Here is a 12,210-nt window from a genome sequence, read left to right as displayed (position 1 = left end):
AGAGCAGATGCTGCTGGTGCAATAAGCTGTACGTTTTACGTCCAGTGGATGATGATCTGATTAGTTGACTAATCGCAAAAATAATCGGTGACTAGTCGACTATCAAAATAATCGTTTGTGGCAGCCCTAGTAAACACGTCTTTTCCAGACTTAAAGACCAATGGGTACAAATTACCCAGTGTCTGCATTTGTGGCTCATTGTTATTCTTTTCTTCCTTTTTCGCCCAGTAAAATCTCACTTTGCTGTTTGATTTGTCACATTTGCCCCCACCCCCCTTCACTCTCCACCCTCTCATAGAAAATTAATCAGCGCACACACACAAACACCAGCACACACCCCTCTCCGGAGGCTGGTCTGTCATCGGCTCTTCCTGTTTGTTGGCTGCAGCTGTAGCCTGCGTTGCCGTGACGTCGCACCGGTCGATTCTCATCCCAGTGCGGTGGGAAAGCACAGAGACAGAAAAAGGCAGCCAAATGAGACAGACTAGCAGAGAGACGGTAAGGTGGGAGGGAGCGGGGAGAGGAGCAGAGTGAAACTGCACCGATATTCCAAAGAGGGCGGGACACGGAGGCAGTTACTAGAGAATTAGGCGCTGTGCAGGACGGTGCAGGGCAAGGATTTTGCGCAGTAGTGACTTATTATAGAGCACGTTTATATTTTTGTATCAACATGGGTTGTCACTTTACTCATACCCTCATTATTCTCTGTGTGACCAAAAAATAGATTCATGCCTGGGTACCTCAGCACACTGCACTGACATAAGGTAGGGTGAAGGGTAGCTGTGTAAGCATGTGTGTGTATGGTTACTCTGTTTGTGTGGCTTCTATATTTAAACCTCACATATCTGTTTGCTTCCTCGGATGCTCTACATGTAAACATGTAAATGCGCACCGTTTTTTGTCAAGTAAGAGAGGTTACTAATGTAGCCTTCTCTCTTTGGGGACAGTGTCAGGAGATTCAAGCTGTAAGCCATGTGACTGCACAAAGAGCTGCAGGGATTGGCTAAGGTCATCTGTGACCTCAGCATACTGCCTCAGCCACCCCCCCTCCCCCTCTCCTCCAAACACACACACACACAACCCTCCCTCTAAATCTCTCCACCTCCTTCTCCCTTCCCTGCCTCTTTCATTTTTTTCCTCCAGTTTGCTTTTTCCCTACCTCTCAGCATCCTCGGCTGTGAAGGTTTGAGCCGCAGCAGCAATAGCAGCAGCAGCATCCATGGCTCCAGCTCTGATCGACACCTAAGCCGTCCCCCACCCCTCCTCTCTCTCGCTCTATCTCTCTGTCTCTCTCCCTCCTGAGCTAGTTGACAGGCGACGTCTGGGGGTGTTGGAGGTTCACAGTTAGCCAGGGCGTTAGCCACAAGCACACAGCTGTTCTGCTGCCATCAGTTCTACTGTGTTTTAGTAGCCAGGAGCTTCTTCTCTTCCCCCTCCCCTCACGACACCACCTTTCATTTCAGGCTCTTTGGAGATTGAGGAATGCAAATCTGCAACCATGATGGAAGGTAAGATCATTTTATTCTGTCTTTTTTATGCCACCCCATTTTTCTTTTGTAATTCAGGATAATCCTTAATGGCCTTGTTCTTGTGTGCTTCATCTCGTAGCAAGTGTATGAGGTATTTGAGGTTGAGATGTCAGAAGCTGTCCTTCTGTTTCGAGCACACGCATTTTGTTGACTTGCTTGTTATTCTTGGGAAAAGGGCACAGCCACTGAATATCTACAACAGAGGCACAATGGCGAAGCTAATTGAAGCGTGTGTACCTTTTTTTTTGTGTGTGTGTGTGTGTGTGTGTGCGCACGCATATGTCTGAGAACCCCCAGCCCCCCTTTTTCCCGCTTCCCATCGTAAAGGATTATTTGGATTTATTGTGCAGGAGGGCTTATGTACCCAGCTGGCTCACTTGTATAAATTTTCTTTGTATGGTGTGCTCTGAAACGGATGCACACGCTCACTGCACTGTATGACTTTGCCGTGCGTTCACGCTACATGGCTGTTTAACCCAGCACTTGTATGTTTGCACGGGCAAGTGCACGCGTACATTCGAGCCTGCCGATGGCTGGACTGAGCCGTCTCTGTGGGATTAAGCATAGTGATGAAAAAGAGAATTCATCATTGTTTTAATGTCATGTCCCTTTAATTGGTGACATCATTAGGGGCAGGCCGGTGATGTAGGAATGAATCTCTGTAGCTCTGCAGCTGGCACGCGAAACCTTCTGTTTCATATGTCTTTGATTTCCTGGATTTGGTTTGGAAGTACAGTATATAATATATTCAGTGACCAGTTGTATGTTCTATGATCAAAAATGCAAAAGATTTGAAGTGTGTACATTTTAATTGTCTTAAGGTAGAAATTTTCCAAAAATTGTGGATAAATGCACGAGGAAAACCAGTTATTTTGGCTCTTTTGTTTTAATGTCGGATGACCTTAGGACAAGATGGAATTACCTCAGTGGCTGATGAGGACGAATCTTAGCATGCTGTCTGGTTTTATGTGTTTCTCTCTGTGTTTAAAAATAAGTGACAGCTATTGAGTCCTTTACGTTTGCTTTGTAGGCAGGTAATCCACACACGTTTACAGTAATTTGGACATTGGGATATGCTGTTAACCACGCCAGTCCCCTGATTTCTGATGGATTTGTAAGCTTGAGAGAAAATTTCAGTGTTTAAAGGTGTTGTTCTGAGTAAGTAATGGCTATTTGACCAAATGGCTTATCGCTTGACCTTAACTGTGTATTATTATGCTACTGTGTCATGAATAGGCTTACTGTCACTTACTGTCTCATGTGTCATTATACGATGAACTGTGTTGTAGGTTATGATTTATATAATGGCCATATGGCTCCACCCTTTCTGCCAGACCCTGCAATTCACTTGTAACACTGAGGCCTCTAACAATGATATCTAATAAGCTCATGCTGCTCATGCAGACGCAAATAACTCGTTTGTTTTTGAAACAAAAAAGGTAACCCTGGGTAACCTTTTCCTTCCTGTAGGCCGCAGCAGTATAATATGATTCCATGTAGAGCAGGGCGATATGACCAAAAATATTTATCACAATATACATTTGAAAATTTGCGATAACGATATAACTGACGATATAATTGACACTAGACAAAATACTTTACAACTCCACAACTTTATTAAAAAAACCCATCAATGTATTTTCACTTAAACAAGCAGCTGTTTTTTATGTGCATTAAAGTTATATAAAAACGTAACAGTGCAAATTCCTCGCTGACAGTTTAACCAAAAGGCATTTCCAGTGGAATTGGCCGACATATCCATATAACCATGTACAATATCCACAAAACTTAAAGAGGTTATACACACACAATACGGTAATATTATGTTGAAGCGCAGTACGTATCACTCCGCGAGGCTCCGCCTACAATAGCCGTAATGCTCCGGCAATCCATCAAGCGGTGCGGCTTCGTAGCTTAGCAAAGTCATACTAAAACATTTGACAGATTTTCGAGCGCCGTGTACGACATAAAATCGTTTCGAGGTCAGTAAACACAACCAGAATTCATACATAAGGGGCTTTGTCGATTTTCAGAAAAATCAAAGGATTGATTTTAAGTGTGCCGTATTTTCCAAACAACACGGTAATAACGACGGCCCGCTAGCCTACCAAAAATAGTGCTTTGTTGTGTATCTGACGGACGAAAGCTAAACCAGTTCCACACCATGGAAGTTGCAGCATTTTTACAAACCAATTCGCTCTTCTCATTCTGCGTCGCCGCCATGTGCGTATATAAACATAGGCACTGCGCATGCACGTTTTACTCATATTCTATCGCGATATTTCATTTTCCTATCATTGCCCAAAATTACACCGGTATTACCGTGAACGGTATGATATAGCACAGCCCTAATTCCATGTTCAGTGTTGTACTAGGATACAGACTCGCAGTGACAGCACTGGGCAGTTGGACACTAATGGACTAAACTAGAATATGATGAGCTAATTTTTTAGTGTATTGTCCTGTCATAGATCACATAACTCTCTTGGGCCAAGTTATTGGGTAACCAAAAACTACAGACCATCTATAAACCACTTACCTTCCATCAGCATGGCTAGCACAGGCTTACCATGGACTAGTGAGGGCAGGATTACAGTCAGGTGTTAAAATTGGATGCTAATCCTTGTTAGCTCTGCTTTTTAAGGCTTGCATGCTTGGCCCTGAGTAACATACAGGGTAGAAGATGAGTAGTTACTTAAATGTAACCTAGAGAGAGAGGTACAGGCATTTGCTAACGTGTTGCTAATAGCAGCTAAAGTTAGCTCCTCGTAGCTGTTCTGAGAGATGGCTACTGTCTCAATCTAAAATACACATACATTGGTCTCATTAAACTGCTTACTTTTGTTTCATTTGCTAAGATAGGTAGTCACGCTGCACCTTTTAGAGAATGTTGTGCGTTTCCTTAGCTTGGTGGTCTGTTCATTGTTGGATGTTGTAGAATCAGGCCAGTTCTGAAGTGTTGTTTTGTCATCATCAGCTGCAGCAGCCATTATTCAGCTTGGCTGGAAAAGCTCAAACATAGACCAAACTGTTTCTCACTAGTGTTGTTTAAGAGACATCACAAGATGCATGTATCTCAGTTTTATTAATAAGATCCTCTGTTCGATCGTGGGAAGAGATCCTTCTGCGTGCATGGAGAGTTATCTGCTGCGGTGACCCATAAGGGAGCAGCTGAAAGTAGCTTTAGTTCTGCATGTACCGTACATTACCCGGGTCAGTCTTAACTTTCAGTTTTTAACAGTCGTTTGCAGTAAATGTCATTTGCTTTGCTGCTGTATGTTTTTGGATTAAGTTTCTGCTACAATAGTTTTTATGTTCTATTTTGCTTCTGTGGACATTTCATTTTATCCAGTTTTAAACTTTGCTGTTTTATGCTTGTAGTGTTACTGTCCAATAAAAAAACTACTACTCAGATTTATGACACCACATTTCAGAGCTAATCCACCAGGTGTTTATTTTAAGAACAAGGAGGATGCTCTTGACTGATACAGGAACATTGAACAGAAACATTCAGTGTCACCATATTTGGATTTATATGGTTTTCACAGGACATTAAAGGTACATCCACACAGGAAGTGGTTTGTGGTGATTAGTGAAGTGAACTGTTCCCGAGTTAATTGGAATTATAGTAAAGAAGATATATATATATATATATATATATAGATATAGATATAGATAGAGATATATATATATAGAGAGATATATATATAGATAGAGATATAGATATAATGGCTGCAATAATTCCTGGCTTCATAAAGGTTGCAATCTTCAGTTTTTCTTGATTATAGGTTTTGAATCGACTCTATGATTACATTCAAGGATGTAGGGAGCTACTTAACTGGCTTGCGAGGTCATCAGTGGTGCTCTCCTGTGGTTTCAAATATCATCTCTTCAGCAGGAAAACATGTGAAGTGATTTATTGCATTTAGTCTTCTTACTGTGATCATTTGCATTTATGCTGCTCGTCTTCTCACCCATCACAAATTAATTATTCGATAAACATGTTTTTAAAAGTTTCCCCCATTGGACAACCTTGCAAGATAGAAGCTAGCCATGCTACTTAGTTGAACCAGCTACAGTTTATTGAAATCATGTGTATCCAGTCTTTAAATGATGACGTGTGAACCTGCTTCCGGGCCCAAACTACTCTGCATTTATTAAGGCTGTTGTGTTTTTAACATGTTTTAATGCTTTGTATCTTGTTCTGTTTAATCTGAAGGAGCCCCTAAAAACAGTCAGTGATCACTGTTGGTCTCTGTTTTTATTACACTATTCATTTTAAAGCTGAGGTTTTAAACTGTTACAATGTAACTCCAGCCCAGCCCATGCAGCAGTATATGAATGACTAACCTCGTATTGTGGATGGATTATCTCAGTTGTTCTCCTGACTGAGGTTTGGTCCGTTTACAGCATCCTGCCATGCGATTACATTTGTCCCTAACCATCAGGAACCTTCACGTTAACTTTTATCGAGTGGAAAAAAGTTAGTGTTCATCCTCCAGCTTCACTGTGTTTATGTCATGCTAACAGGAAGTGACAGCAGAGCTGTACATTTTAGTTTTTCAGAAATCTCTCAGTCAGAACATGCTATATCATGTTTAGGTGGGAACTAGCGAGCTAACTTCCTGCTAACTTCTAACTCTGTTGAATTTAATAAATTCTGTTTTCATGGATGCCTGGATTTTAAACTTCATTGTTACACCTGGTAAAGCAGCAACGCTGATCATTTTATTAAAGATGAAAGAATTTAGACAGTTTGCAGCATCTCTGAGAGTTATAGTGTTCGCTTGACTTTGGGACCTGAATCGGAGTTTGGACCCGGAAACGGCTAATGACATCAGACTTAAAGACCGGATTATGCTTAGTGTTTTTAACCTTGCTGCTAATAACAGATGTAAACACTGAGATACTTCGTATGGCAAGACTTTGAGGTAAATATAGGCCCACTGGATTTCCTTTGAAGTATTTCTTATTTGAATTAGTAATACTCAAATATTACTAATTCAGGTGCTGTGGTAGCACACCAACAGTGAGAGGGCAAACACCCCCCAGGGAAGAAATGGGAGAGAGAAGAGGACATGTCCAGTGAGAGCAGTGGGTTGTGAGGAATATGTAGTGGTTGATAAAGATCATCAGACGGGGAGAGCTGGAGATGAGGCAGATAACTTTATAAGCAATTAATAAAGGAAGTTCAGATTTGGATTATCTTGATGGTTATATGTATATACGTGCACTTAACTTCTGTAGCCTTGGAGACGAGCTACAAATCAGACATGTATGTGCATCCATGTCCATGTTTGGTGCTCTGTGCATTACAACAGGGATCAGCTCCTATCTGTTGTTCTCTCTGATCAGTTGCATATTATGTTAAAAACCAAAGGGCTGATTAGAAGTGTCCGACCTTTCCTCTAGCGGTACTCTGGAGTCAAAACTTCCTTTATAAGGCAAACAGCACCAACATTTTTCCTCATCTACCCTAGAGCCGAAACATTTTGTGTTTCAGGCACTTACTCTTGTTTCACCTCTGCCCTAATTGTAAACTCTGTGCAGACTCTTGTGATATTTTCTGATCATGACAATGTTCAGACTGGAAAAACACTTATTTTTAATGACTGCGTGGTATTTCCTGTGGCACCACCATAAGGGATAAGTTCATGTTGCAGTCCGAGGACTGATAAGGATCGAAGATTAGCAAAATCAGTATGTTTTTGGTATTCTGTCAGAATCTTTACTACACTTAGCTGCAGTAATCATTTACTACCCTTAATACACGAAACTTGTACTGAACAATTTAGTCAGTCATAGACAGTAGGAAGCTTTAATCCTGGTTACCAGCATTTGGAATTAGACTGTCACAGGGAGGCATAGTATTTAGAGCTTGTGTGGCTGAAAGTTGGATAAACCCTTGATTTGAATGCAGGACAGCAGAGGACGGAGAGGAGCTGAAGACATATGGTGGCTTCCACTTCTTTATTGCTCTGTTTGTTATTTAAGGTTACAAGCAGCAAAATTTAAGAAACATTATTATTATTATTATTTGCTTAATTCATCATTTATTTGCAGTGTCACTTGTGCTTTTGGCATCTGCATTTTGTATTTTTAGGCTTTTGTGACATAAAATATATTTATTTATATTTAAAATGTTGCCTTTAAAGTTGCATAATAAAGATCGGATTCTGCTGTGCAAGCTCAGTTAAACTGATGCTGTTGAATTCAGGATTTTCTGTCATTTTCTCGGCCGAGGTGAAATGGTGAGGGGTTTTGCTCCTGGCTTGGCTGGAACAGTCTGTGATATAAATGTCATAAATACTTTATCGGTATGTAAAAAAAATATTTCATACACTATCATCTTACCGGGAGAAAGTTCAAACTGTTAAAAAATGAATATTGCTGATACGAAATAAAGAACACGTCAGTCACTCTGCCCATCTCTGTAGTCGCTCTTTTTCTGAGGATTCCCTGCCTGCAGGTACGATCGCTAGGAGGCAACGAGCAGCTCTCAGCCTGTGGTCAGGTTTAGGAGGATCTTTAAGGTTTAAAAAACGTGACAAATTAGAGAAGAGTTCAGTACCTGAGTTTCCTGTTTCTATGGCTGCACAATGCTGCGCATTCATTTGATAGTGGAAACTGCCAGTACAGGTCAGCGCTACTAATGATTGTGTTACTAGGACAAAAAAGACAGTATAGATGTACAGTATTCGAGTGTCTGAACTCTCAGGGCATAAGCTCTGCAGTGACTCAAAAGAGCTAACATTCATCGCATACATGTTACTTTTTGCCAAAGAATGAGTGAATATCAGAATCAGAGAAACTTTATTAATCCCAGAAGGAAATTGAGTTGTCATAGCAGCAGATATACAACAAACATCACGCACTCATATAAAGTGAGTGTAGAAACAGAGATATTGAAAGATAAATATTAAGGTAAACAGATAAATATCGAGAGAGGTATAAATATAAAAGGACAAGTGTGTGTGTGTGTGTGTGTGTGTGTGTGTGTCATGGTGTCCAACAGTGACATTGAGGTGTGACCAGCTCTGTTCCACATGTGTGGGTCTGACCCAAGTGGATGAATCAAAGAGTCTGATGGCAGCAGAAGGAACGAGCTCCTGTAAGGTTCCCTCAGACGGCGAGGTTGAAGGAACCTGTAGCTGAAACTGCTCTTCAGATTGTCAGTGTGTCATGGAGGGTGGGAGTCATTGTCCATGGTTGCCAGCAGTCTGTCACTGATCTGGGGTCTCTTATGTCATAATTGCACAAATGATCAGGTTCTGCAGTGAATATGTGAATAACTGAGTGGTTTGTAACAAGCAAAACACTGAGCACGTCTCCAAAATATTCCTGTGACTCACATATTTTAACAATTAGAGATAAAACTGCATGTAGCTTCAAAATGCATTTTTTAATAACTATGTGCTTGTTATTTATATTGTTACAGAACCATGAAGGACATTGTGATAAAACTAGTAGCTGCATGTTTGCTCTAGAAGACTTTTGTCCTACACTGGGTCCTATTCGAGACCCAAAGGAGTAATCTGGTGTCATTTGCTCAAACCATTAACCCATGTGGAACGATGCATTGGAAACAATGCAGAATTGTATCTTCCTTCTTCTTCTTGCAGCCAACTGACACATAAAGCTGCATGAACAGCTGCATAAAGGTAAACGGGAGAAACTTACTGTCATCCATGTTTGGCAGGAGAGTGAGGCACAAAATCTAGTGTAGCGCTCTTGACAGGTTGTTGTCGATGTAGATTGTTCCATCTACTGCGCTATATAAATACAATTGAAGAAGAAGATGCATTTTAGTATTAAATAGTCCACAATGAGACAAAATCAGACAGAGACGAGAATGGGTCTGTGGTAATTTCCAACATGTTTCTCTAAAGAACGTATGGAGGTGATCGACTACTTCTGACGTTGGTTTGTACACTGGAGAAGTGACAAGTCTGAGTCACTGGCTTCTCCTAATAATAACAAAAGTGTGTGTGCATGTAGCACAGCATTAGATAACGCTGATATGAAAAACAAATGTGTGGTCAGGTCATCACAATGTTTGTTTGCGTGCGTCTTCCTCAAAGTGTGGCAGACACAGAGGAAAGCTCTTTGTTGAATGTGTCACAGCAGAACGGGTCTATTGTGGCCGTGCTTTACAAGTCTGACAAAGACCCAAATGAACTTTCCCACAACAAAGACACACAGAGGCAGAAATTCAGGAGGGAAGGAGATGAAGTGCCAGCAGTCGAATTCATTTGCTTGTTCTTCTTCACACTTTTCGTAGCACCATATTCATCGTAGACAAGAGCCCGTCCAAATTCTGTCTTATTGTTGTTTGTTTTTTGTTTGCGCAGACACACCCTATCGCGTGCACACACGCATAGATGAGCTAATGTAATGATAACTGAGATTCAGAGCAAGGTAAACAGACGTGTTTGTCGGGGGAAGGCGAGGTTCTCATGTGACGTAATGAAGCAGTTTCTTTGAATGACGTGTTAAAGTCGGCTTGAGAAACGTCTTTTTCACAAAGACTGTTGAGACTACATGATGTGTGTTTGCTAGCTAAAAAGGAAAGGCACTGTGTGTAATTCAGCTGGTAATTTTTCAGTAATATTAATATTTAATGTTTTCCGGCTATAATTACATCTTATGTCCCAGTCGGCAGCGTAGTGGTTCTTTTAAACTGAGATGCTGCGCATTAAAAAACAAGCGTGGAGTATCACAGACTGTTACCGACTGACTAAAGATGCTGGTTTCAGCCTGACAGGCCCCACGCAGGGATCAGAGGACCCTTCTGTCAAAGCAGGAGGTGATCTGCTGTCAGAGACGTGTGGTCTAATTTAATCAGGGACATCATAAAAAACCAGCCTGGTCTTGTGATAACGCAACTGGCGTGTTTGTGTTGTGGTTTTGAATTTAGGTGAGAGCCGGTTGAATGTAGCTCAGAGGCCTGTGCTGGGTTTTCATGCGGGTGTGATGTTACTGAGCGAAGGTTTGAAGGTGAGTCAGAGGCTGTGCTCGTTTCAAAAGTGCTTTGTCTTTATCGATGATCTAGAATCATTTATTAGCTACAAACGATGAATGCTAAAGTTACAAAATAGCTCAAATCGGATGCCTCGCTGGATATTAAATGTGAAATATTTCATGTTAAAACTTTAGTAAGTTTACAAACTGGAGTTGTGATCAGTAGCAGAAGGCTGCTTGTTGTTTCATGTGATTGACATCAATTGCTGTGACACGCTAAATTAACTGAAATCTACAGACAGGATTTTTGCATCGACCCAGTGGACGACTTATGACTCAAAGCAACGAGGTTAACGAGCTCAGGGCAGAATAAAACGTTTTCAGTGAGACTGTATTGAACGTGCTCTGCTGTTGAGCCAAATACAAATGACAACAAGGTCTTTCATATTTAATCCACAATAAATGAGGGAAAACTCTGTTTACGTTTGCATATTTCATGCAGAGTAAAATGGATCAGCTCACGGAGCAATCCCAAGTAAGCAATCTGAGAAGACACATTAACATAGAGATGCACGGACAGAAGCTCTGCAAAAGCAAAAGGAGAATGAAGACGATGCTCTACAGCCATTTCAAGGAGGGAGCAGGCGAGCAAAATGAGCGGTGTAGATAGGAAAGATGATGTGAGTTAAAAATTCCAGGTAGGATGGTGTGAGAGGTGGAAAAAGGTGCGTTTAGTTGAGTCACTTTGTTTGCTTTTGTGTGACATTTGTGGCATTTCTGGAATTTGACCAGATTATATGATAAAGATGAACATAAGCACTTCATTTATTTATTTTCTTTAAATCTTCCGCTTTGGTTTGAAATCGCAGCTTCAGACATCCTCATTTCTGTCACGACTGTCTGGCTGTGAACAAATCCCCAGGGTTGCAGGAAACCCCTCCAGGAAGTTGGATGTATTTTGCTATATAACATTCATGTGTGTCTCTGTTCATCTCCCAGGTTGACTCTTACTGCGTGGCCCAATCTCCTTTTACTCTGCTTAATTAATAAATCAGCGTGACATAACGGTGCAGTTAAACGGATGCATTTGCGTATTCTTTGTTCGTGATTACCCACTTACCCTGAGCATCTGTATCTACTTCAGTTAGTCATTTTCTGGGTTTCCCAGAATACCTTTCACCAGCCCCTAGAAAACCTCTATGTAGCAGTTTGATAAAGGTGGAAGTATTTTAGTGTGATCTCATAGTTTCAGATCCAACCACCCATGTTATTGATGGCTGCAAAGAAGAACTGAAATATGCTGCTTTTATACCTGTGTTAATTAGAAAAAGTGTTTTTGTTTTCATCCTTGTATCCATGGCGAATCCCCCCTTTCACCATGTCTGTTCTGTCTGGATGCAGCGTTTCACGTGTTCCTACTGTGCGGCTACAAGCCAACGCAGTGTAAACAGATGTCTTTTTCAATCAGCAGAGGCTTGCACTAACACAGTAATGCAGAGACGCAGCTACAGGAAGAGATTAGCTTGATGCTGGCTTTGTTGAGAAATGTAGTGATGAGGGAAGGGTTGAGGGGTTTGGCTGTTGGAGAGCAACAGAGGGATTGAGGGCGATGGAAATGTGCAGCAGTGTCTCGTCAGCTGTGCGTGATATGTGCGACTTGTGAGCTGAGTGTGAGTCATTACATATTTGTAGTGCATTTACAGTTTATTGGGCTATAGGC

At 41.3% G+C, this 12,210-nt stretch overlaps 1 protein-coding gene across 6 annotated transcripts in view; it reads left to right on the top strand.

The window, feature by feature from the left end:
• sgip1a (SH3GL interacting endocytic adaptor 1a) overlaps positions 1–12,210 on the top strand; it is a 77,480-nt gene that overhangs the window by 15,255 nt on the left and 50,015 nt on the right. For 3 of the 6 annotated variants that reach the window (XM_013910876.1, XM_013910875.1, XM_013910874.1), the window contains exon 3: positions 1,464–1,508. In XM_013910876.1, the coding sequence (XP_013766330.1) occupies positions 1,464–1,508 (45 nt within the window). Of the gene's footprint in view, positions 1–359; positions 499–537; positions 765–1,463; positions 1,509–12,210 lie in introns of those variants that run through there. The other 3 variants (XM_013910877.1, XM_013910878.1, XM_005733112.2) reach the window with 3 other exon arrangements.

Source organism: Pundamilia nyererei, unplaced genomic scaffold (genome assembly GCF_000239375.1).
Source record: "Pundamilia nyererei isolate P.nyererei 1_Seehausen unplaced genomic scaffold, PunNye1.0 scaffold00050, whole genome shotgun sequence".
NCBI lineage: Eukaryota > Metazoa > Chordata > Actinopteri > Cichliformes > Cichlidae > Pundamilia > Pundamilia nyererei.
The sequence above is the reverse complement of the archived record's forward strand: the minus strand, read 5'-3'. Positions and strand labels throughout refer to the sequence as shown.